The following is a 22,651-nucleotide window of genomic DNA, read 5'->3' as shown; positions in this document are numbered from 1 at the left end:
CATTTTTTAAAGCTGTCCTGCATAAATTTTTATTATTAGGTGAATAAAATAACTTACCAGCTTGTTGGGCTAGATGCTGTATTGGCACAGTGGAGTGCCGACTAGTTTTTGACTTCACGTGCTTGCCTATATGATGAGCCTAGCAGATTCAAATGGATAAATCTAGTGACATAATAATAGTGCTTATTATTCTGTGTGGGTTGGGAACAAGAGACTGGCATTGGAATCAAGACACATCCAAACAATGATGTCTAGTCGGGTATAGATATGTAATTGCTATATTGTATCTGTGACAAACACAGACAGCCCAGGAAAGGAGTGTGTAGGACTATGGCAAATTTGAAATATCAAGCTATACCAGGTGTTAATCTTGGGAAAGGTATGATCCCAAAGTGAAGGTTAGCAGTCATGACACTTCTAATGTAATAATTTCTTAGGCAGGGTGAAGAAGGTTCCTATCAAGAATTCCTTGTAAGAAAGCAATCTATGGAAGCATTTTTACGAAGCAGGACTGAGTGGCCTGGTAGAGATCAATGTTTCAAAATCTTGCTCTAAGTTCATATTGTCATGGGACTTTAGGAAGTGATGGCTATTTTATGAGAGAGCTGGTGAAGCTGTCTTTCTGTGCACTTAATGCCTCTGGAGGGGGCCAAGAAGCAAATACCTCTTTGCTAGTAAATGCCATTATAGACATTCTGACCAGGGAGCAAATTATATTAATTATAGAATCATAGAATGCTTGAAGCACAAATGGAGGCCATTTGGCTCTTCACATTCATGCCAACTCTCTAAGAGCTACTCAGTTAGTCCCACTTCCTCTGTCTTTTCCCCATAGTCATGAAAACCTTTTCAGATAATTAAATAATTCAAATATGGGAATTACACAATTCCCTTTTGAAAGCCAATTGATTCTGCCTCCAGCACATTCTAGATCCTAACCACACTGCATAAAAAGGTTTCTTCTCATGTTCTCACTGCTTCCTTTGCCAATCGCCTTAAATCAGTGTCCTCTGGTTCTTGACCCTACCACCAACTGAAGCAGTTTCTTCCTATCTATTCTGTCCAGACCCCTCATGATTTTGAACGCATATTAAATCTCTTCTCAATCTTCTCTAAGGAGAACAGCCTCAACTTTGCCAATCTACCCCTGAAACCATTCTTGTAAATCTTTTAGAGCACCCGCTCTAAAGCCATCACATTTTTCTTAAATGAGGTGCCCAGAACTTGTCACAATTCTCCAGCTGAGGCTGAACCAGTGTTTTATAAAGGTTTGCTATACCTCCTTGCTTTTGTACTCTATGCCTCTGATTATAAAGCCCAGAATCACATATGCCTTATTAACTACTTTCAACTGGTCTTCAATAATTTATGCACAAATACCCCTAAGGTGCTGCTTCTACTTCTGTTTAAATCCTACACAGAGAGTTTGCCTTCGTCATTAGGATGCTCATATTTCAAAATGATATTCACATTCTAAGGTTAAATAACTGTGATACCATTAATGACAGTTTACCAAGAAATAATGTACAGTTGAAGGCCAGAAAATTGTCATGTAAAGCTTTAATACATTAATTCATTTTTGTGCCATTCTGTACACTTCTGATTTAACATTTGACTGATTTAAGGACATCATTGCGCTTGTTACATCCTCTTTCCAATTCCTCATGGTCAGTAGCGATATGACTTAGAGTCAAAGTCTTATGCTATGGCATGACAATTTCTAAAGATGAGGCATGAGCAAAGGGTTTGCACTCACTGGCAACTGGTGGATATCTGTAGGCTATTCTTTTCTTCTTCTTTCAAAAAACCTGAACAGCAAACAGATGTCTTTGCATATATCTTACAGCACTTATGCATTTCTTGGATCACGTGCTGACATTTGCTCTCCTGATAATTATGAGCTGTAAAAGAGACATGGAAAAGTACGAATCATCCCAAAATCATAGGTGTTCATCCAATTCAGCTTTCATACAGGAGCTTCTACCACTGACCCTGGCTGGTCCTCTCTGGCAGCATGGAATGGAGGGGGAAAACATTGTTCCTCCAGGAGTTACTCTAGATTATTGGTTTAACTTCTCGGGAAGTAGAATTAATGAACTGAACAATGTGTTGGAGGTGAAACTGCAGCACTCACGTATATTTTTTTTTGCCCACCAGTTTCCTTTTGCTCTTATGAAGGCACTGACTCATGGTTCTGTGGATTCAAGCGGCCAGTCTTCTTATTGAATCTAGGTATTCCAGGCCATTGGATTGTGGAAATGTTAGGAAATAGAGATAATTTAAGTAAGTTATATTTGTAATTGTGGGTGTTAGGAATGAGTTTTAGCTTTAAAGTTTAAGGTTGATTGGTATTTCTGTATTAGTCTGTTAAGGAAAGGTCAAGTTGAGTTTTAGTTTCACTTTAAAGGGTGCCTGCATTTCTAATGAGAGTTTTATGACTGTTGTAGCTAAATTAAACAAACAAGAGTCGAGAAACTGGGCTGTTGCTCAGAAGCAAGAGGTCCAGAGAGGCAGGTCCAGAGAGGCAGGTCCCTCCTACAGACACACACAGAGAAAACTAGAAAACTAGAAGCTGTTTGAGTCCAGTTGGTTTTGAAGACAATTGCCAGGAGATAATGGAGCAAAGACGCCAAAATTCAGGGAACAGGAGAAAAAGTCCCAAGCAGACCTTCTAGTCAAAGGAAGGACAGGAATCTGAAAAAAATCCTAGTAAGTGAAGTTAAGAGTGAAGGGCAGAGAGAAAGGCTTCAAGCTTTAGATTTAAAGAGGCAAAAGCTACAGAAAGCAGATTTAAAGCGAGAACAGCTTGCAAGAGGCAAAAAGGCTCAAGGAGATGGCTGAAGATCCGTAACTGTTTGCTATGGGCATGTGAAGCAGTGGTGTTCTGTTGATAGCTGAGTCAGTGAGAGAGAATACGTGGAAGAAAGCTTGAATGCATGTGGTGACCCAGGGGACAGGAACATCGGAAGGAGAGTTCCCTGGAGGTGATCCCTTGTGGAAGGCGCCTGAGGGAAAGCGTCAGTTTGGGAGAAGATTCCAAAGCAAGTGCTTTGAGAGTGGAGATTGGAAACCCTTGTGTGAAAAACGAAGTTCAGTGAATCTGATTGGCTCATGGTGTGACAAGCTGAGGAGAGATCCATAGCATCTGGTTGAGGTGGCACCCGTTGCTTGGTTTCAGAGTGTGGCTTGCCCGACTACAGCCAATTGGTTTACATGGACTGTGTACTTACTGTGAACATGAGAATATAAGATAGCTTTTGTAATTTGTGTAATCCTTACAAATCTGTATACAACTGTCAAGGTATAGTTGTGAGTGAAGGAGTATTGTAATATAGTTCATCTTTTCTTGTTAAATAAATGGTTTATTCTTTTGTTAAAAGTTCATCAGTTGATTTCTATGCCTCTGTTCAGTAGCTACTCTCCACGTATCTAAACAAACAAATTAAAAATTAAGATCTATCAAGCTGGGTTACACTCTGGGATCAGGCTTGTCCAGGGGTAACCTCCAGTGGAATCATAAAAAAGTATTACAGCAAAGCTTGAGCCTGTTCTCAGCCAATATGCACATGCACAAGTTCCAGCAAGAGGCACGGGAAAATGATTGGAACAAGACTACCCTTTTCTTTGTAGGCAATGGGTGCTGAGATTGATGGCACTGTCCCAAAAACTGCCTCAATTAAGTCACTTTATACTGATGATAACATAGCCCACTTTACTACATTATCAGGCCCAATAACTTCTCCAAGCTATTGACCTGGAATTACGTCTCAGTTACAGGGCATTTGCAGCTTGATAAAGAGTAGAAAGGAGGAAAAACTAGCTGAATATGGAGGACAGAATAAAGATGACACCCTATAGAAGACATAAAATTCTCACATTTACACTGTGTAATACAGGATTTGCCAAATAGCTGGTACAATGGATCAAATCCTTCCATGTCCTTGCCCCTCCCCATCTCTATAAATTCCATCAATCCCACAACTCTCATATTTTTGTCATGTCCTAATATATAATGAAGTTTCAGTCAATACTTTCTAAACTGGTCACACACAGACTATTAACATAGCTGCTATAAATCATGTGACCTTTGGCATTTTGAGCTTCAGACAGTCCTAAGTCTCATGTAAATACCTAATTAAAGATGCACATTGACAGTCATCCAGGGCATTCACACATCCCTTTGTTTAAGGATGGATCAACACAAAAGGGCTATAGAGTTCCAGCCCACCTGACTCTCTGTTTTATCCTGGAGTAGACATTGAAGCTCAATGTATGTAAGACAAATGTGAATGGATCCTACCAACCTTCCATTGTATTATGATAGTTTCCCTCATCCAAAACTAGACTTGGTGAATCTCACGGTGTTCAATGTTTTTCTTTATTCTTTCATGGGATGTGGCTGTTACTGGCAAGGCCAGCATTGGTTGCTGATTCCTAATTGCCCTTGAACTGAATGGCTTGCGAGGCCATTTCAGAGGGCAGTTAAGAGTCAAGTGCATTGCTGTGGGTCTGGAGTCACATGTAGGCTAGACCAGGTAATGGTAGCAGATTTCCTTCCCCAAAGGACATTATTGAATGAGATGGGTTTTTACAACAATCAATGATAGTTTCACGGTCACCATTACTGAGACTAGCTTTCAATTCCAGAATTGTTAACTGAATTTAAATTCCACAAGCTACCTTGATGGGATTTGAACCCATGTCCACAGAGCATTAGCCTGGGCCTCTGGATTACTAGTTCCAGTGACAACATATGAAGATTGGAATCAACATATACATCTGCCTTTGTTTGGAAAAAGGGCTTTGCACTTGTGGAAGTCACAAAACATTTTGTTGTCTGTTTTTAGAATCAGCAAGAAGCTGCTTGCAGACAAGGAGTTCCACCAAAAGCCATCAAATTAACTGTAAGTCATCAAACAGCCAAAGTAATCAACAGCAATATCTCATATTTGGGGAATCCCAAGAGAAGGACTCCCCCAACCTGTTCCAACATTGAGTTCACCTAAGAACCAACCTCTTAGAAATTTGATTACAAGAAACCTCACAGCCTGCTGAGAACTCTACACTTTACAAGGCCTTCATTTCAATTTAAGTATCAACTTCATCAAAGAAACTATAGGCCTGCCATGAAAGAGATTGAAATAATTATAAACTGTAACAGTGTAATACCTTCATCTGTATCTAATCGTTGTGTGTGTGACAGTGTGTGTGAAAAACCTTGCCTTTTTCCAGGTTGAATGAGAATAACTAACCTTTATTTTAAACTCACAAAAGCTTGCTGCTGAATTATTTAATTGTGACACACAAATCAAGGGTATGAAAAACACACCCCATTTACACAAACATATTGATCACGGCAGTAAAAGGAAAATCATAAATTCCGTCCATGACATTTTGCTCTTCAGTTTTTTGGAAAGGAAATGAATAAAAGGGTGAAGTTATTTTTTAGTGTGGGTAGGTGGACTTCACAACAGACCAGTGTTGCAGAGTACATCTCAATTTATTTTATATTCTACCATTTATATAGTCACCATCGCTGTCATTGGCTGTCCCTCCATCGGAGGATGACGTCTACTCAGGATTATGGGTTTCTGCCATGAGTCTTCATGTAACTGAACATGCTGTTTTTGACCCGCAGATCTTTGGGCATATGGGGCAGGACATCCCACACTATAGCGGGATCCAGAATGCAGGATTTGCATCCTTTTCTTTCCTTCTCTGCTGCTGCTCTGTCTCATCATTAAGGCACTTGGACTCAAAGCTTCATGCAGCTTGCTGGACAATTCATTGCTATTTTGAACGATTAGTAGCAAGCTCCTCTCCATCATTAATTTGAATGCTGGCGTGCTTCAAGGAGAGCTTCAGAGTATCTTTGTAGCGTTTTCTTTGTCCACCCCTGGAACGTTGGCCATTTGAGGGTTAAGAAAACAGGACCTGGTGGGGAGACGCTTTTTGGCCATCCGGACACAGTGTCCAGTCCATTGTAGTTGATTTTGTGGGAGTTTTGCCTGAATGCTTGTGGAGCTGGCTTCAAGAAGATCACTAGTGTTTGTTCGATCATCTTTCCAATGAGTCCTGAGAATGTGGAAGAATCAGAGGAAACTTCGTCACAATCCTGCAACTGCTTCATGATGCTATGACTGCAACAGACTTGAGTGAGAGATCTTGAAACAGACACCTTCAAAATCCAGACAATGTCAAGTAAGGCCCATACTATTTACAATCTACCTGACGTGACTATTCACTTCATCAGAGAGCAATTGCCCTCTGGTGTGAGTGTTAATTACCAGCTACATGGCAAACTCCTTAATCTCAGTCGCCTCCATGCCAAAACTAAACTGACTGCCATTGACATGTATGATCTACAGATCATGTGGATGACTGCAGTGTCGTTGCCTACTCTGCATCAGATTTGCAAGCCACTCTCAATCTCTTCAATTCTGCATACAAGACACTAGGCCTGTTCTTAAACCTAGCTGAAATAAAACTTCTGTATCAACCCAGAGCTGGTCAATCAAATATTCCATTCTCATATTATCGAAGGAGAGACTCTGGAATATGTTGAGCACTTTCCATTCTTTGACAGCCACCTCTCTCAAAAGACCACAATTGATGAGGAGGTCCAACACTGGATCAGCTACGCCAGCTCAGCCTTCTGCAAACTATGACAGTGAACATTTGACAGCAAAGACCATTGCAAGTCAACAAAAATCCTAATGTACAGTGCACTTGTCATCACCACACATCTGTGCTGCAGTGAGGCCTGGACTGTGTATCAGCGACACTTAAGAGTGCTAGAGAAAATTATATATTGTATAGTAGTGCCACTGCTACAATTTCACTCGGTGAATGTTCTGGAACCCAGTTACGATGCCTGTTTTTCACCCGGCAAACACCATGTGAAGCCTAGTTGCATTACCTTGGTGTCTCAATAAAATTAAACTAATTTATGACAGATGATACAGATAAAAAATGAGTGTCAGACTGAGATACTTCAAACTTAAGTACACTGAAGAAAATGGGAAATTTTACCTTGTAAGCACTTCTGTATTTCACAGGCCTGTTTCTGGCAGGGGTCTTTGGTAGACATAGCAATGTGGCTGAAAAAGAAAAGGACATATATATGACATTTTTTTTTTTGCACTTTTATACAGTTGTCTCACTTTCCTTGGATACTCTAAAAGGAAAGCTTGATCCATATGGAAGTAATCTGTTTATCAAATCTATGTTAGACAACAGACACAAACATAATTATAGATACCAGTATGCCCAGCTTATTAAACTGGCCAATGCATCTGTAGAACATGCTTTTGAGACCAGTCCAAACTGAGTTGAAACTCTCCTCTGTTAGCAGACAGGATTCTGGCACCTTACTGAGAGGGTTTAAAAGTCTTATTGAGAGAGTTTACAAGAACTATTGAAGGGATAAGTGATAATTTGTGTATCAGAGGGTTTTTTTTTTGTTCTTGCAGTAAAGCTATGTTGTTGGAAAATAGAGAGAACTTCATCCTACAGCTAACCTGTGAATACATGGTCTAAGTGGAACAATAACCCTCTTTTAATTTTTACAATTGCAAATATTGATATCCAAATCATAAATTATCTTGTATGATATTTGAGGTAATCAGCTGCAAGTTGTGACTCATATTTTGCTTGTCTAACATTTTCATATGTGACATTTTGAGTTGCGATGGCTACATGCAAAATGCAAGACTTTTACCCAGATATTTAGAGAAACAATAACTATCCGCAAGATGATAAGAAATTGGTTTACTTCATTTGTAACTAAATAAGTTCATGACCAGCGCTGCAGCGCCAGCTGCAACAAAGTTACCAGTGCTGAAGCCAGATTTCTTGTTTACATTAGAAATAAGAGAGTTGCAATTAGCAATTGGTTTAGTCATTTCCACATTCTGTTTAACTCTAAAAAAAAGCGTAAGTTGCATTTATACTACAACTTCTTCATTTTTGTTTCACAGACATGCTGAAGTCTCTACATCATTTGAGAGGTGAGGCATGAACTGACTCTGATATGGGACTCCCCAGATAAGGTACTTTATGATGAAATTTTTTTGAAAATTTTAAGAACTGGTGTCTTCATCATCATACCACACAAGTTGGGAAGTTCTGTTTCAAGAAGTGAATTTTGGGTACCTATGTTATATTTTCAAAATTTCCAGACAAAATTCAAAAACCTTAAAATTCAAAAAATGAACAGTTTTGTTCCAAGCTTGAAAGCTATAGTGTAATTACCAGTTCCAATCTGTTTACACTGCCTAGCAGGAACTTTGTTCCCTTTTCTGACAGTAGTTAAACATTTAAATTAGCTGCATATAGCTTTAAAAAGTGCCCCATTGGTTTGACACCAATTTCACTCCATGTAGTGTCTACAAGGTTAACAGTAAAACCCTAATTGACCTTATCCCTGCCCACTATTGGCTTTGGAAATGGCAAGAAGTGTCAACTCTATCTTGAACCAGTTTCGAAATCTTTATAAAAGCAAAAAATTGCGAATGCTGGAAATCCAAAACAAAAACAAAAATACCCGGAAAAACTCAATAGGTCTGGCAGCATCTGCGGAGAGGAGCACAGTTAACATTTCGAGTCCTTATGACTCTTCAACAGAACTAAGGAAAAATAGAAAAGAGATGAAATATAAGCTGGTTTGGGGGGGTGGGGGGTGGAACAAGAAGAGAACAAGGCAAAAGGGAGATACGAAAATCCTGACGGAGAGAAGAGCAAAACTTCTTCATGGTGGGCATTCCTTGAAGTGAAGTGGCAGTCAATTAAACACTAAGATAAAAGCAAAAAACTGCAGATGCTGGAAATCCAAAACAAAAACAAAAATACCTGGAAAAACTCAGCAGGTCTGGCAGCATCTGCGGAGAGGAGTACAGTTAACGTTTCGAGTCTGTATGACTCTTCAACAGAACTAAGGAAAAATAGAAAAGAAGTGTTTAATTGACTGCCACTTCTCTTCAAGAAATGCCTACCTTGAAGAAGTTTTGCTCTTCTCTCCAACAGGATTTTCATATCTCTCTTTTGCCTTGTTCTCTTCTTATCCCACCCACCTCCCCCCTTAAACCAGCTTATATTTCACCTCTTTTCTATTTTTCCTTAGTTCTGTTGAAGAGTCATACGGACTTGAAACGTTAACTGTGCTCCTCTCTACAGATGCTGCCAGACCTGCTGAGTTTTTCCAAGTATTTTTGTTTTTGTTTTGAAATCTTTATGACAGGTCTGCTGATGCCTTTCAAATTCTCACCACCCAAGATATTTTCTATCCCAAACACACAAGTCTAGATGCCTTTAGTTTAAAGATAGCCACTTTGGTGTATCTCTCATCTATATAAATACAATCTTTGTGTTTGCACTCAGTTTATTTCTTTGGTTACAGACTCACAAACTTTAATCACCAATCACCAAAATTAATATTTTTGTTCGACTTTATTTCTACTTCTGGTTGGGGGCGGTTTATGCAAAAGCAGCTTCCTTGAATGTCAAGTTGCAAAAGTTAATACGATATAAAAACAAAAAGAGGATGCTGGAAATCCAAAACAAAAACAGAATTACCTGGAAAAACTCAGCAGGTCTGGCAGCATCGGCGGAGAAGAAAATAGTTGACGTTTCGAGTCCTCCTGACCCCCAGTTGTGTTGAAGGGTCAGGAGGACTCGAAACGTCAACTCTTCTCCGCCGATGCTGTCAGACCTGCTGAGTTTTTCCAGGTAATTCTGTTTTTGTAAAAGTTAATACGATCTCATCAGGAGTCTGATTAAAAACCACTACAATTAGCCATTTGAACTGTGATGTATTTTCTCACTAGGCTAACTTCACTCAGACACATCTCCTCCTGCCCTTTACCTGCTGGAGAGCCGGTGTCACCTTATAATCTGCTCGGGTTCAGCTCAGAATAAACCGATGAGAAGTAAATATTAACATCTTCCCGAACCTACGTTACAACGATCGGTGCGAATAATGCGGATTCCGTCTACCTTAAACTTCAAACGCATTGTGTTTTCACTCGCTTTTTCTGCCACTGCTACAATTTCACTCGGTGAATGTTCCGGAACCCAGTTGCGACGCCCGCTTTTCACCCGGCACCGATTGTTGTCCATGTTGTCGGGAAGTGGGGAGGATCCGGTTTGGTTAAATCGAGTTTACATTTGATTCCGAGAATAGGCCGGGCGGACATGGCGGTGTGTGGGGTTCATGTGGATTCGGACGCGTTCCTCGTCTGTTTAAATCACGCTTTGTCCACGGAGAAAGAGGAAGTGATGGGACTCTGTATTGGAGAGGTACTCGAACCCTTCCCTTGGCAACCGGGCCGGGAGGCCGTCACCCTGGCAACTGTCGCCCCCCCCAACCAGGGTCACCCTGGCAACCGTCGCGCCCCCCCCCCCCCCCCCCCCCCCCCAGCCAGGGTTATCTTAGTTAACGGGACGGGAGACCGTCACCCTGGCAACCGTCGCCCACCCTCAACCCAAGGTCATCTCAGCAACCGGACAGGGCACTGCTCGGTCTTTGCCCCCGCGGGCCGAGGGCCATAATTCTTAAGGCTGTCCCACCCTATCATCAGGACAAACCAGCTGGCATTGCCTGATTTTCTACAGGAATCCGTCGCTCCTTCAATGGGATGCTCCTTACAAATTCATAGAGCATAGCAAGAGGCCATTCTCCCTATCCTTGTCTGTGCTGGGGTTTTGCAAGCGTTTCTACAAATAACCCCTCCAAATTAATGTGCAAGGATTAATTATTGAGGCTATTGATACCTCAACAGAGCAAATCTCAGAACTCAAGCCACAAACCCAATCTCTGCGGAAATAATATACACGTTCCAACAGGTTCCCTAGAGAGATGGCGGAAGCTATTATTGTTTCATTCAACTACAAATTAAATAGGCTTTTTTCCCCAGAAAATAATGTTTTGGTATACGGGATGAGTTATTTAATGTGGTAAGTGTAGCTTGCTTGGGAAGAACAAGTGAAGTTGGATCTATACTTCCCCCAGCTCTCTACTACTTGAGTTTTGCTCACATCATGTTGTAGAGTAAATCACAGAATTGTTACAGCGCAGAAGAAAGCCGTTCAGCTGTTTAGGATGTTTTATTAATTGCTCTCTTTCAACATGTCTTGCCACCTCCAGTGATTTATGCTCATACATACTGGGGCTTGTCTGCTCCTGCGTCCCTTTTAGAATTATACCCTTTACTTTATATTGTGACTGTGTTCTTCCCACCAGAATGAATTAGTTCACACCTCTCCATTAGATTTCATCTGCCATTTGTCTGCCTATTCTGCCAACCTGCCTATGTCCTTTTGAAGTTGCATACTATCCTCCATACAGTTCACAATGCTTCCAAGTTTTGTATCATCTGCAAATTTTGAAATTGTGCCCCGTACCCCAAGTCTAGGTCACTAATATATTACCGGAAAGTGCAGGGGTCCTAACACTGACGCTAGGGAACTCCACTGTAAAACTTCCCCCAGCCTGTAAAAAATCCATTAATCACTACCCTCTGTTTCCTGTCACTCAGCCAATTTTGTATCCATGTTGCTACTGTCCCTTTTATTCCATGAGCTAATTGATAAAGAGTGATTGCTATGATTATAGTCAATGACTCCACCATAATTGTATTATGCATCTACCAGGATGATAGATGGCTAACTAGATGGATCATTTATCTTTCTTCATCTGGCAATTCCTATGTTCCCACCCTGGTTTGCTGTTCAGTTTGTGACTTGGGAAAGGTGGCGATCCTTGTACCATCACCTCTTAATAGCTGCCTTATCCCAATAGCAGGATTCCTAGGTCTTGATGGATTCTTAGCAAAATGTACTTGTGTAGTTAGTTTTGCACTTTTTTTTCCCTCCAAGCTATTTTTCTGTGCAATGTCAAAAACAAAATGCAACCATAAAATTAAGTTTGGAAATGCTGGAAAAGTGGTGCTGTTTTGCTAAGCACTATATCAATTTTGTACTTAATTATTCATTGTTCATTTGTATTGGAAAGTCATCCAATGCTTTTGAGTTAGAGTGATTGTATGTGCTTAAAAAGGATTGACTTAAACTGTAGGGGAAATGTTTGAATGGTATTTTTCTGTGTATAGAGAAATCTGTGATATCTGCGAGCCCCACCACAATGCATAGATCAAGGATTATATAGAATTACATTGGATATACAGCATATACAGACGTAGTGGTACTGTCACTGCTGTCGTAGGGTACCACAGGATTCAAACTCCAGAATTCAATTCAATAAATGAATTCAATAAAAATCTGGATTTAAAACTCTGCCGATGACCATGGGACTATTGTCGATTGTTGTTCAGTAATGTCCTTTAGGGAAGGAAATCTGTTGCCCTTAATTGGTTTGGCCCACATAATATGGTTGACTCTTAAATGCCCTCTGAAATGGCCTAGCAAGCCACTCAGTGTAACAAACCGCTACAAAGTCACAAAACTTGACAGACCTAGGCACCGGAAACGACAACGGCAATCTCAGCCCTGTCGACCCTGCAAAGTCCTCCTTGCTAACATCTAGGGGGTAGTGCCAAAATTGGGAGAACTGTCTCACAGACTAGTCAAGCAACAGCCTGACATAGTCATCCTCATGGGAATCATTCCTTACAGATAATGCCCCAGATACCACCATCACCATCCTTGAGTATGTCCTGTCCCACTGGTAGGAAAGAGCCTGCAGAGGTGGCAGCATAGTGGTATACAGTTGGGAGGGAATTGCCCTGGGAGTCCTCAACATCGGCCCTGGACCCCATGAAGTCTTATGGCATCAGGTCAAACATGGGCAAGGAAACCTCCTGTTGATTACTACGTACTGCCCTCCCTCAGCTGATGAATCAGTCTCCTCCATGTTGAACTCCACTTGGAGGAAGTACTGAGGGTGGCAAGGGCGCAGAATGTACTCTGGATGTAGGACTTCAATGTCTATCATTAAGAATGGCTCAGTAGCACCACCACTGACTGAGCTTGGTGAGTCCTAAAGGGCATAGCTGCTAGACTGGGACTGCAGCAGGCGGTGAGGGAACCAATAAGAGGGAAAAACATACTTGACCTCATCCTCACCAACCTGCCTGCCGCAGATGCATCTTTCCACGACAGTATTGGTAGGAGTGACCACCACACAGTCATTGTGGAGATGACATCCCACCATTGAGGATTCCCTCCATTGTGTTGTGTGGCACTATCGCCATGCTAAATGGGATAGATTTCGAACAGATCTAGTACCTCAAGACTAGGCATCCATGAGGTGCTGTGGGCCATCAGCAGCAGCAGAATTGTACTCGAACATAATTTGTAACCGCATGGCCTGGCATATCCCCAGTCTACCATTACCATCAAGCCTGGGGATCAACCTTGGTTCAATGAAGAGTGCAGGAGGGCAAGCCAGGAGCAGCATCAGGCATACCTAAAAATGAGGTGTCAACCTGGTGAAGCTATAACACAGGGCTACTTGCATGCCAAACAGCATAAGCAGCAAGGGCTAAGCGACCTCACAATCAACGGATCAGATCTAAGCTCTGTAGTCCTGCCACATCCAGTCGTGAATGTTGGTGGACAGTTAAACAACTCATTGAGGATGGGGATATTTGTGGAGCTTCCTCCTCGAATGATGGAGGAGCCAAGCATATCAGTGCAAAAGATAAGGCTGAAGCATTTGCTACAATCTTCAGCCAGAAGTGTCAAGTGGGTGATCCATCTCGGCTTCCTCCGGAGGTCCCCAGCATCACACGTGCCAATTTTCAGCCAATTCAATTCACTTAGTGTGGCATCAAGAAATGGCTGAAGGCACTGGATACTGCAAAGGCTATGAGCCCTGACAATATTCCGGCAATAGTACTGAAGACTTGTGTTCCAGAACTTGCCAGGCCCCTTGCCAAGCTGTTCCAGTACAGCTACAACACTGGCATCTACCCAGCTATGTGGAAAATTGCCCATGCATGTCCTGTACACAAGAAGCAGGACAAATCTGACCCGGCCAGTTAGCACCCCATTGTTCTACTCTCTATTATCAGTAATGGAAGGGGTCATCAACAGTGCTATAAAGCGGCATTTGCTTGGCAATAACCTGCTCACTGATGCCCAGTTTGAGTTCCGCCAGGGCCACTCAGCTCCTGACCTCATTACAGCCTTGTTTCAAACATGGACAAAAGAGCTGAACTCCTGGGGTGAGGTGAGAGTGACTGCCCTTGACACCAAGGCTGCATTTGACAGAGTGTGGTATCAAGGAGCCCTAGCAAAACTGGAGTCAATGGGAATCGGGGGAGAATTCTCCACTGGTTGGAGTCATACCTAGCACAAAGGAAGATGGTTCTGGTTGTTAGAGGCCAGTCATCTCAGCTCCTGGACATCACTGCAGGGGTTCCTCAGTGTGGTGTCCTCAGCCCAACCATCTTCAGCTGCTTCATCAATGACTTTCCTTCCATTCATAAGATCAGAAGTGGGGATGTTCGCTGATGATTGCACAATGTTCAGCACCATTTGCCACTCTTCAGATACTGAAGCAGTCCATATCCAAATGCAGCAAGACCTGAACAATATCCAGGCTTGGGCTGACAAGTGCCAAGTAATATTCATGCCACACAAGTGTCAGGCAATGACCGTCTCCCACAAGAGAGAATCCAGCCATCCTCCCTTGATGTTCAATGGCATTACAGCACTGAGGCCCCCACTATCAACATCTTGGGAGTTACCATTGACCAGAAACTGAACTGGACTAGCCATATTAATACTGTGGTCTAAGAGCAGGTCAGAGGCTAGGAATTGTGCAACGAGTAACTCACCTCCTGATTCTCCAAAGCCTGTCCGCCATCTACAAGGCACAAGTCAGGAGTGTGGTGGAATACTCCCCACTTGCCTGGATGAGTGCAGCTCCCAAAACACTCAAGAAGGTTGACATTGTCAAGGACAAAGCAGCCCGTTTGATTGGCACCACATCCACAAACATTCACCCCTCCACCACCGACGCACAGTAGCATCAATGTCCTTCCTTCTGTACCAACTACAAGATGCATTGCAGGAATTCACCAAGATCCCTTCGACAACACCTTCCAAAACCATGACCAGTACCATCTAGAAGGACAAGGGCAGCTGATCGATGGGAACACCACCGCCTGGAAGTTCCTCTCCAAGTCACTCATCATTCCAACTTGGAAATATATCGCCACTCCTTCACTGTCGCTGGGTCAAAAGCCTGGAACTCCCTTCCTAACAGCACTGTGGGTGTACCTACACCACATGGACTGCAACGGTTCAAGAAAGTAGCTCACCACCACCTCCTCAAGGTCAACAAGGGATGATCAATAAATGCTGGCCCAGCCAACGAAGCCCACATCCCATGAATGAATGAAAAAAAGAGAAACAGACTCTACAGTCCAACCAATCTATGCTAGTGATTATGCTCCGTCTGAGCTTCCCATTCCTTCCTCATCTATCAGTATAATCCTTTTATTTCCTTCTTCCTCATATGCTTATTTAGTTTACCTTTTAAGTACAAGAAAATTGAAGTTAAGAGGTTAAAGGAATGGAGGAACTTAAAACAAACACCATCACCAGGGAAAGGTGCTGGGAAAACAATTGGGCCTAAAACCCGACAAGTCCCCATAATCAGATGGGCTGCATCCTAGATCTTAAAAGAAGTAGCTGCACATCATAACAGGATCAGGCAGCGTAAACATGGTTTAGTGAAAGGGAAATTGTGTTTAACTAATTTATTAGAGTTCCTTGAGGAAGTAACAAGGAAGGTGGATAGAGGGAGACCTGTAGAAATGGTGTACTTGGATTTCCAAAAAGACATCTGATAAGGTGTAACATCAAATATTATTAGACAAGATAAGAGGACACGATGTAGGGAGTAACACGTTAGCATGGGTAAAGGATTGGCTAAAGGATGTAATAGCAAAGCATTTAGAAATACATAATATAATCGAGCAGAGTCAGCACGGCTTCATGAAGGGGAAATCATTCCTGACAAATTTATTAGAATTCTTTGAGGAGGTAATAAGCAGAATAGATAAAAGGGAACCAGTAGATTTAATATATTTGGATTTAAAATAGACGTTTGATAAGGTACCGCAAGTATGGCTACTTAATAAGATAAGAGCCCATGGTGTTGGGGGTAATATATTAGCATGGATAGAGGATTGGCTAACTAATGGAAGACAGAGAGTTGGGATAAGGGAGGCATTTTCAGGATGGCATCTTGTAACTATTGGAGTACCTGGGGCCACAATTATTTACAATATATATTAATGATTTGGATGAGGGAAATGAATGTACTATCGCCAAGTTTGCAGATGACAAAAAAGTAGATGGGAAGGCAAGTAGTGAGGATGACACAAAGAGTCTACAGAGGGATATAGACAGGTTAAGTGAGTGGGCAAAGATTTGGCAGATGGAATATAATGTGGGAAAATGTGAGGTTATGCACTTTGGCAGGAAGAACAGAAGAGCTGAATATTATTTAAATGGAGAAAGACTGCAGAAAGTTGCAGCACAGAGGGACTTGGGGGTCCTCGTGCATGAATCCCAAAAAGCTGGCATACAAGTTCAGCAGGTAATAGGGAAGGCAAACGGAATGTTGGCCTTCATTTCAAAGGGAATGGAGTATTAAAAACAGGGAAGCTATACAAAGCATTAGTTAGACCACACCTGGAACAGTTTTTGTCCCCTTGCCTAAGGAAAGATATACAGGCATTGAGGGCAGTCCAGAGAAGGTTCACTAGGTTGATCCTGCGTATGGAGGGATTTTCTTATGAGGAGAGGTTGAGTAGGTTGGGCCTGTACTCATTGGAGTTTAGAAGAATGAGAGGGGTGGGGCGTGCAGACAAGAAAGTGGAGTTGAGACCACAAGCAGATCAGCCATGATCTTATCAAATGGTGGACCAAGCTTGAAGGGCCGAATGGCCTACCCCTGCTCCTGAGCCCTGTATTCCTATATCTGTACTATTTGTTTTAACTACTCCTTGAGGAGGGGAGAAACAGTGGAATAGTGATAATATCATTGGACTAGTAATCCAGAGGCCCAGTCTAATGATCTGGTGACATGGGTTCAAATCCCACCATGACAGCTGGTGGAATTTAAATTCAATTAATAAATCTGGACTGTAAAGATAGTTTCATACTATCATTGATTGTTCAGAGAAAGAAATCTACTTGTGACTCCAGATCCACAGCAATGTTGTTGACTCTTAACTACCTTCTGAAATGGCCTAGCAAGCCCCTCAGTAAAGGACAATTAGGGGTGGGCAACAAATGCTGGCCTTTCCCATGAGACAATAAAGGAAAAAATGAAATTTCTTCCAAATTCTCTATTAGCCACATTGCACTGCACCTTTGGAGCTGGGGTGCCTGTTTTATGCCATTTTGTACTATTTGTGATTAGTCAGTAATAATGTATTAAAGTTCCAAGGAATGTTTGAATATAGCATTACCTCCAACAATGGGACTTGAGCCACCATCATCACAGCAACAGGCCAAAGTGTTTGTTCTACTACTGACTGAACTCAGCCACTGATTAACTCAGCCCAGAAACTAGCTGTTAGCCATCATAGTTCATAACGAGGGGAGGGGAGAATGGGGTCAGTCACCTAGTTACCAACCAAGCCTCAGTTTCAGTTCCGTGAATCACTTGGAGCTCATTGTTCCTTAGCAGTTGGCAATTCAGTACTTGTATTGGTAGTTTCGTTTGTGAAAATATTCAGATATTTGACAAGAAAATATGTCGAATTGACTGTGGAAAGTGCGTCTTTTAAAGATGAGAAATGAGGGTGTTAGTCATGTCTTGCTGTCCAACAGAATCATACGAAGATGCAAATTAGGTGCAGGAGTAGGCCAGTCGGCCTCTCGAATCTGCTCCGTCCGCCATTCAATAAGAAATAACAGAATCATTACGGTGCAGAAGCAGGCCACTTGGCCCAGCAAGTCTGCACTTGCTCTCTGAAAGAGCATTCCACCTAGTCCCACTTTCCTGCCTTATCCCTGTAACCTTGCACATTATTTCTTTTCAGGTAGCAATCTAATTCCCTTTCGAATATCTTGATTGAAACTGCCTCCACTGCCCTTTCAGGAAGCTCGTTCCAAACTCCAACCACCCTCTGGGTGAAAAAAACTTTCCTCACATCACGTTTACTCCTTTTGCCAATTATTTTGAATCTGTGCCCTCTAGTACTTGATGCTGTCTTGAGTGGGAACAGTTTCTCACTATTTACCCTGTCCATACCCCTCAGGATCTTGAATACCTCCATCAAGTCTCCTCGCAGCCTTCTTTTCTCCAAGGAAAAGAGTCCCAACCTCTCCCATCTATCATCATAGCTACAGTTCTTTATGTCTGGAATCATTCTTGTGATCCTTCTCTGTACTCTCCAATGCCTTCACATCCTTCCTCTAGTACGGCGCCCACAACTGGGCGCAGTACTCCAGATGAGGCATAACTAGTGTCTTACACAAGTTCAACATGACCTCCTTACTCTCGTACTCAATGCCCCTATTATAAAACCTAAGATACTATATGCTTTATTAACTGCTCTCTTAACATGCCCTATCATCTTCAAAATCCTATGTACATGTACATCGAGGTCCCTCTGTTCCTGCACCACCTTCAGAGTCTCTCCCTTTATTTTATACTATCTCTCCATATTCTTCCTGCCAAAATGGGTCACTTCACGCTTCTCTGCATTGAGCTTCATCTGCCACTTGTCTGCCCAATCCATCAACATGTCTATGTCCTTTTGAAGTTCAAGACTATCCTCATCACAATTGGCAATATTTCCAATCTTTGTATCATCTGCAAATTTTGAAACCATGCCCTGCACACCACAGCCTAAGAAGAGCAAGGGTCCCAATGCTGACGCCAGGGAACTCCACTACAAACCTTCCTCCAATCTGAAAAACAACCATTTATCATTACTTTTTGTTTTCTGTCACTCAGCCTATTTCTTATCCAAGTGCTTACTTTCCCTTTTATTTCATGACCTAGAATTTTGCTCATATCTATTGTGTGGCACTGTATCAAATGCCTTTTGAAAATCTGTATACACCACATCAACAACGTTTCCTTTATCAACATTCTCTGTTATCTCCTCAAAAAAACTTCAGCAAGTTAGTTAAACATGATTATTCCTTAATGAATCCATGCTGGCTTTCTTAATTATCCTGCACTTGTCTAAGTGACTATTGATTTTATCCCGAACTATAGTTTCCAGAACATTCCCTGCCAATGAGGTCAAACTAACTGGCCTGTAGTTGCCAGTTTTATCCTTGCACCCTTTTTTGAGCAAGGGTGTAACATTCTCAATTCTCCAGTCCTCTGGCACCTTGCCTGTGTCTAAGGAAGACTGGAAGATTTTTACTAGTGCCTCTGCAATTTCCACTCACTTTCCTCAGTACCCTTGGATGCATCTCATCTGGTCCTGGTACCTTATCTATTTTAAGTAAAGATAGCCTTTTTAACACCTCCTCCTTCTCAACTGTAAATTCTTCTAGTTTACCAGTTACCTCCCCTCTCACCTCGATCTGGGTAGCATCTTCTTCCTTTGTAAAGACAGATGCAAAGTACTCGTTCAATACTTCTGCTATTTCTTCATCATCCGCATGCAAGTCCCCTTTTTTTGTCCCTAATCAGCCCTAATCTTTCTTTTACCACCCTTTTATTATTTACATGCTTATAGAATATCTTGGGATTCCCTTTTATATTAGCTGCCAGCCTCTTTTCACGTTCTCTCTCCTTGCTTTTCTTATTAGTTTGGTCCTTCTATATTCTCCATTATATTTTCTACCTGACATCGGTTGTACGCACACTTCTTCCTTTTTGTCTTCACCTCTGTCTTTCTCGTCATCCAGGGCACTCTGGATTTATTTGTCCTACTTTTTCCCCCTTCAAGGGAATATACCTTGACATTGCCTGCAATACCTTTTCTTTGAAGGTGCCCCATTGTTCAACCACTGTCCTTTCTGCCAACATTTGATTCCAACTCACTTGACTCAGATGCACTGTCATCCCATCAAAGTTGGCTTTACCCCAATTAATCATCCCTGCTCTGGATTGTGCCTGTCATTTTTCCATGACCAACCTAAACCTTATGATATAATGGCCACTGTCACCTAGAGGCTCTCCCACTGATATTTGATCCAGTTGGGCCAATGCATTCCACAGAATCAGTTCCAAAAGTGCACATCCTCTTGTTGGACTGGAAATATACTGCTGCAGAAAATTATCTTGAATACATTCCAACCAAGAACTCCCACCCTCTTGTCCCTTTGTGCTATTCCTATCCCAGTCTATGTTTGGATAATTGAAATCCCCCATTATGATTGTTGTATAATTCTTGCACCTCTCTATAATTTCTTTGCAAACTTGTTTTTCCACATCCCTTCCACTAGCTGTGGTCTATATGCTACACTGATCAATGTTATTGCACCTGTTTCATTCCTTACCTCTAGCCAGAGAGGTTCTGTCCTTAACCCATCTAGAACATTCTCTCTCTCCAGTGCTGTAATACCATCTTTTATCAACATTGCCACTATCTCCCCCCCCACCCGACACACACTTTCCTTCCTTTCCTGTCCCTCCTAAACACCTTGTACCCGGGAATATATAACACTCAGTCCTGCCCTTCTTTGAACCAGGTCTCCCTTATAGCAATAATATCATAATTCCATTTGTTAGCCTGTGCCTGAAGTTCACCAATTGTATTAACCACATTGCGTGCATTCAGATACATGCACATTACCCTGATTTAGGTTTTTTATCTTCCCCCTTATTCTGACCCCATCTAAAGACTTACTATTGCCTACTCTAATTCTATCGAACTCTTTAAGTATTCTATCTACCTTGATACTGCTCTCTGATATATCCTCATTATCAGTTAATACTTCTCTACTTCCCACTGCCAGTTTTTCTCCCCATCACTCTGAATTTCCCCTCAGCTTTCCATCCCCCTGTCAATCTAGTTTAAATCCTCCCCAACAGCACTAGGAAACCACCTCTCGAGGACATTAGTCCCAGTCCTGTTAAGGTGTAACCATACTTCTTGTACAGGTCCCACCTACCCCAGAACCGGCCCCAGTGTCTCAGAAATCTAAAGCCCTCCTTCCTACTCCATTTCTCCAGCCATGTGTTGAATTGTTCAATCTTCTTATTCCTATGCTCACTAGCACCTGGCACTGGGAGTAATTCTGAGATTACTGCTCTTGAGGTCCTGCTTTTTAATTCACTTCCTAACTCCCTAAAATCTGCTTTCAGGACCTTGTCCCTTTTCCTAACTATGTCATTGGTACCAATGTGGACCACGACCACTGGCTGCTCTCCCACCCCTGAAAGAATGTCTTGTAGCCACTCTGTGACATCCTTGACCCTGGCACCAGGGTTTCTTTTAGATACTGTGGCGTTCACCCATTCTCTCTCTGCCTGTGTACCTCTCAGATGCGGTGTGACCACCTCTCTAAATGTACTATCCACATAATCCTCAGCTTTGCAGATGCACCACAGTGACTCCAGCCGCCACTTGAACTCCGCAACTCAGAGCTCAAGTTTCTGCAGCTGGTGACACTTCCATCAGGTGTAGTCATTGAGAGCACTTTGTCCCTGCATGACATTCCACATCCTGCAGGATGCATATTCCACTTGGCCAAGCTGCACTGACATACCTTAATACTACAGTATTTATTTACTAATTTATTTTAAATATTTTCTTACTTAATTTAGAATAATTCCTATGCATCCTACAGTTTACTGTGCTTATAAAGTGCTAGTATCACCCACAAATACAACTAAAAGTTATCTGTTTCTTAATTATGTAGGTATGTGTTTTAGGACTCGTGCTGTTTTCAATCTCCTGACTTCCTCTCCTCTCATGCTGATTTCAGTCTCCCGACTATCTCTCCTATCATGCTGTTTTCACACTCGTGACTGCTGCTCCTCTCGTGCAGTTTTCAATCTCCTGACTGTCTTCATTCACACTGTTTTCAATCTCCCTACTGCCTCTGCTCTCGCGCTGTTTCCAGTCTCCCAACTGCCTCTCTTCTCATGTTGTTTTCAATCTCCTGACTGCCTCTCCTCTCGCACTGTTTTCAATCCCCTGACTACCTTTCCAGTCGCGCTGTTTTCAGTCTCCCGACTGCCTCTCCACTCGCGCTGTTTTCAATCTCCCAACTCAGAATAGGACAACAAGAAATTAATTCAGGTATTAGTATCAAATAAGAAGGTTTAGGATTAAGGTTGGAGGGAGGCCGGTGGAGGAGGAAGAAAATTAGTGATTGCATTTAGCTTCACTTGAGATTGCACCAACAATTTGATTCATGGTTGGGTATCAAGACAAGTGCCACCTGTCAAAAAAACTTGATCAAATTAGTTAAAACGCAGTTTGCCTTTAAAAATCTATGCTAGCTTTCCTTAATTAATCTGTCCGAATCCAAGTGATTGTTAATTTTATCCCAGATTATAATTTCTAAAAGCATTCCCACCACTATGGCTAAGCTGATTACCTTCACATCCTTAAACTGTAGGGTAACCACCGGTTGAAATGTGCTATCCGTGAAAATCTTAGTCTTGCGATTGCATCACACTGATTCCAACCGCCATGCCAGCTCCGAAACCTGGAGCTCGAGTTCTTTTAGCTGATGACACTTCCTGCACATG

General features: G+C 42.1%; 2 protein-coding genes across 10 annotated transcripts in view; one reads left to right on the top strand and one right to left on the bottom strand.

Moving 5' to 3' along the window:
- Window positions 1-1,543: 1,543 nt before the first annotated feature.
- cmc4 (C-x(9)-C motif containing 4 homolog (S. cerevisiae)) lies at window positions 1,544-10,241 on the bottom strand. 9 transcript variants are annotated; one of them, XM_041195441.1, is made up of 3 exons: window positions 9,994-10,128; window positions 7,033-7,100; window positions 1,544-1,901 (listed from the first exon to the last, which is right to left on the bottom strand). In XM_041195441.1, the coding sequence occupies exons 2-3, from the start codon at window positions 7,088-7,090 to the stop codon at window positions 1,753-1,755; spliced, it is 207 nt and encodes a 68-aa protein (XP_041051375.1). In that variant the 5' UTR covers window positions 7,091-7,100; window positions 9,994-10,128; the 3' UTR covers window positions 1,544-1,752. The 9 variants fall into 9 exon arrangements, 7 of the variants coding, with proteins under 7 accessions (XP_041051375.1, XP_041051377.1, XP_041051374.1 ...); XM_041195443.1 differs by lacking the exon at window positions 9,994-10,128 and adding an exon at window positions 9,863-9,983; XM_041195440.1 differs by lacking the exon at window positions 9,994-10,128 and adding an exon at window positions 9,574-9,632.
- Window positions 10,121-22,651, top strand: part of brcc3 (BRCA1/BRCA2-containing complex, subunit 3) — a 27,283-nt gene continuing 14,752 nt past the window's right edge. Inside the window, exon 1 of the mRNA XM_041195435.1 lies at window positions 10,121-10,296. Coding sequence (XP_041051369.1) covers window positions 10,192-10,296 — 105 coding nt within the window. The 5' untranslated portion in view covers window positions 10,121-10,191. The remainder of the gene's footprint in view (window positions 10,297-22,651) is intronic.

This window comes from Carcharodon carcharias, chromosome 9, assembly GCF_017639515.1.
Source record: "Carcharodon carcharias isolate sCarCar2 chromosome 9, sCarCar2.pri, whole genome shotgun sequence".
In the NCBI taxonomy this organism is placed as follows: Eukaryota; Metazoa; Chordata; class Chondrichthyes; order Lamniformes; family Lamnidae; genus Carcharodon; species Carcharodon carcharias.
This window is presented reverse-complemented; position numbering and strand designations above follow the sequence as displayed.

Bases quoted from the DNA above. Each gene is read 5' to 3' on its own strand.
- cmc4 (XM_041195437.1), bottom strand. From the start codon at position 9,602: ATGCTGCCAGACCTGCTGAGTTTTTCCAG. The intron at 7,101-9,573 runs GTAATTCTGTTT...TTTCTTTTTCAG, and splicing joins GACCTGCTGAGTTTTTCCAG to CCACATTGCTATGTCTACCA. The intron at 6,076-7,032 runs GTAAAATTTCCC...CCACATTCTCAG, and splicing joins AATACAGAAGTGCTTACAAG to GACTCATTGGAAAGATGATC.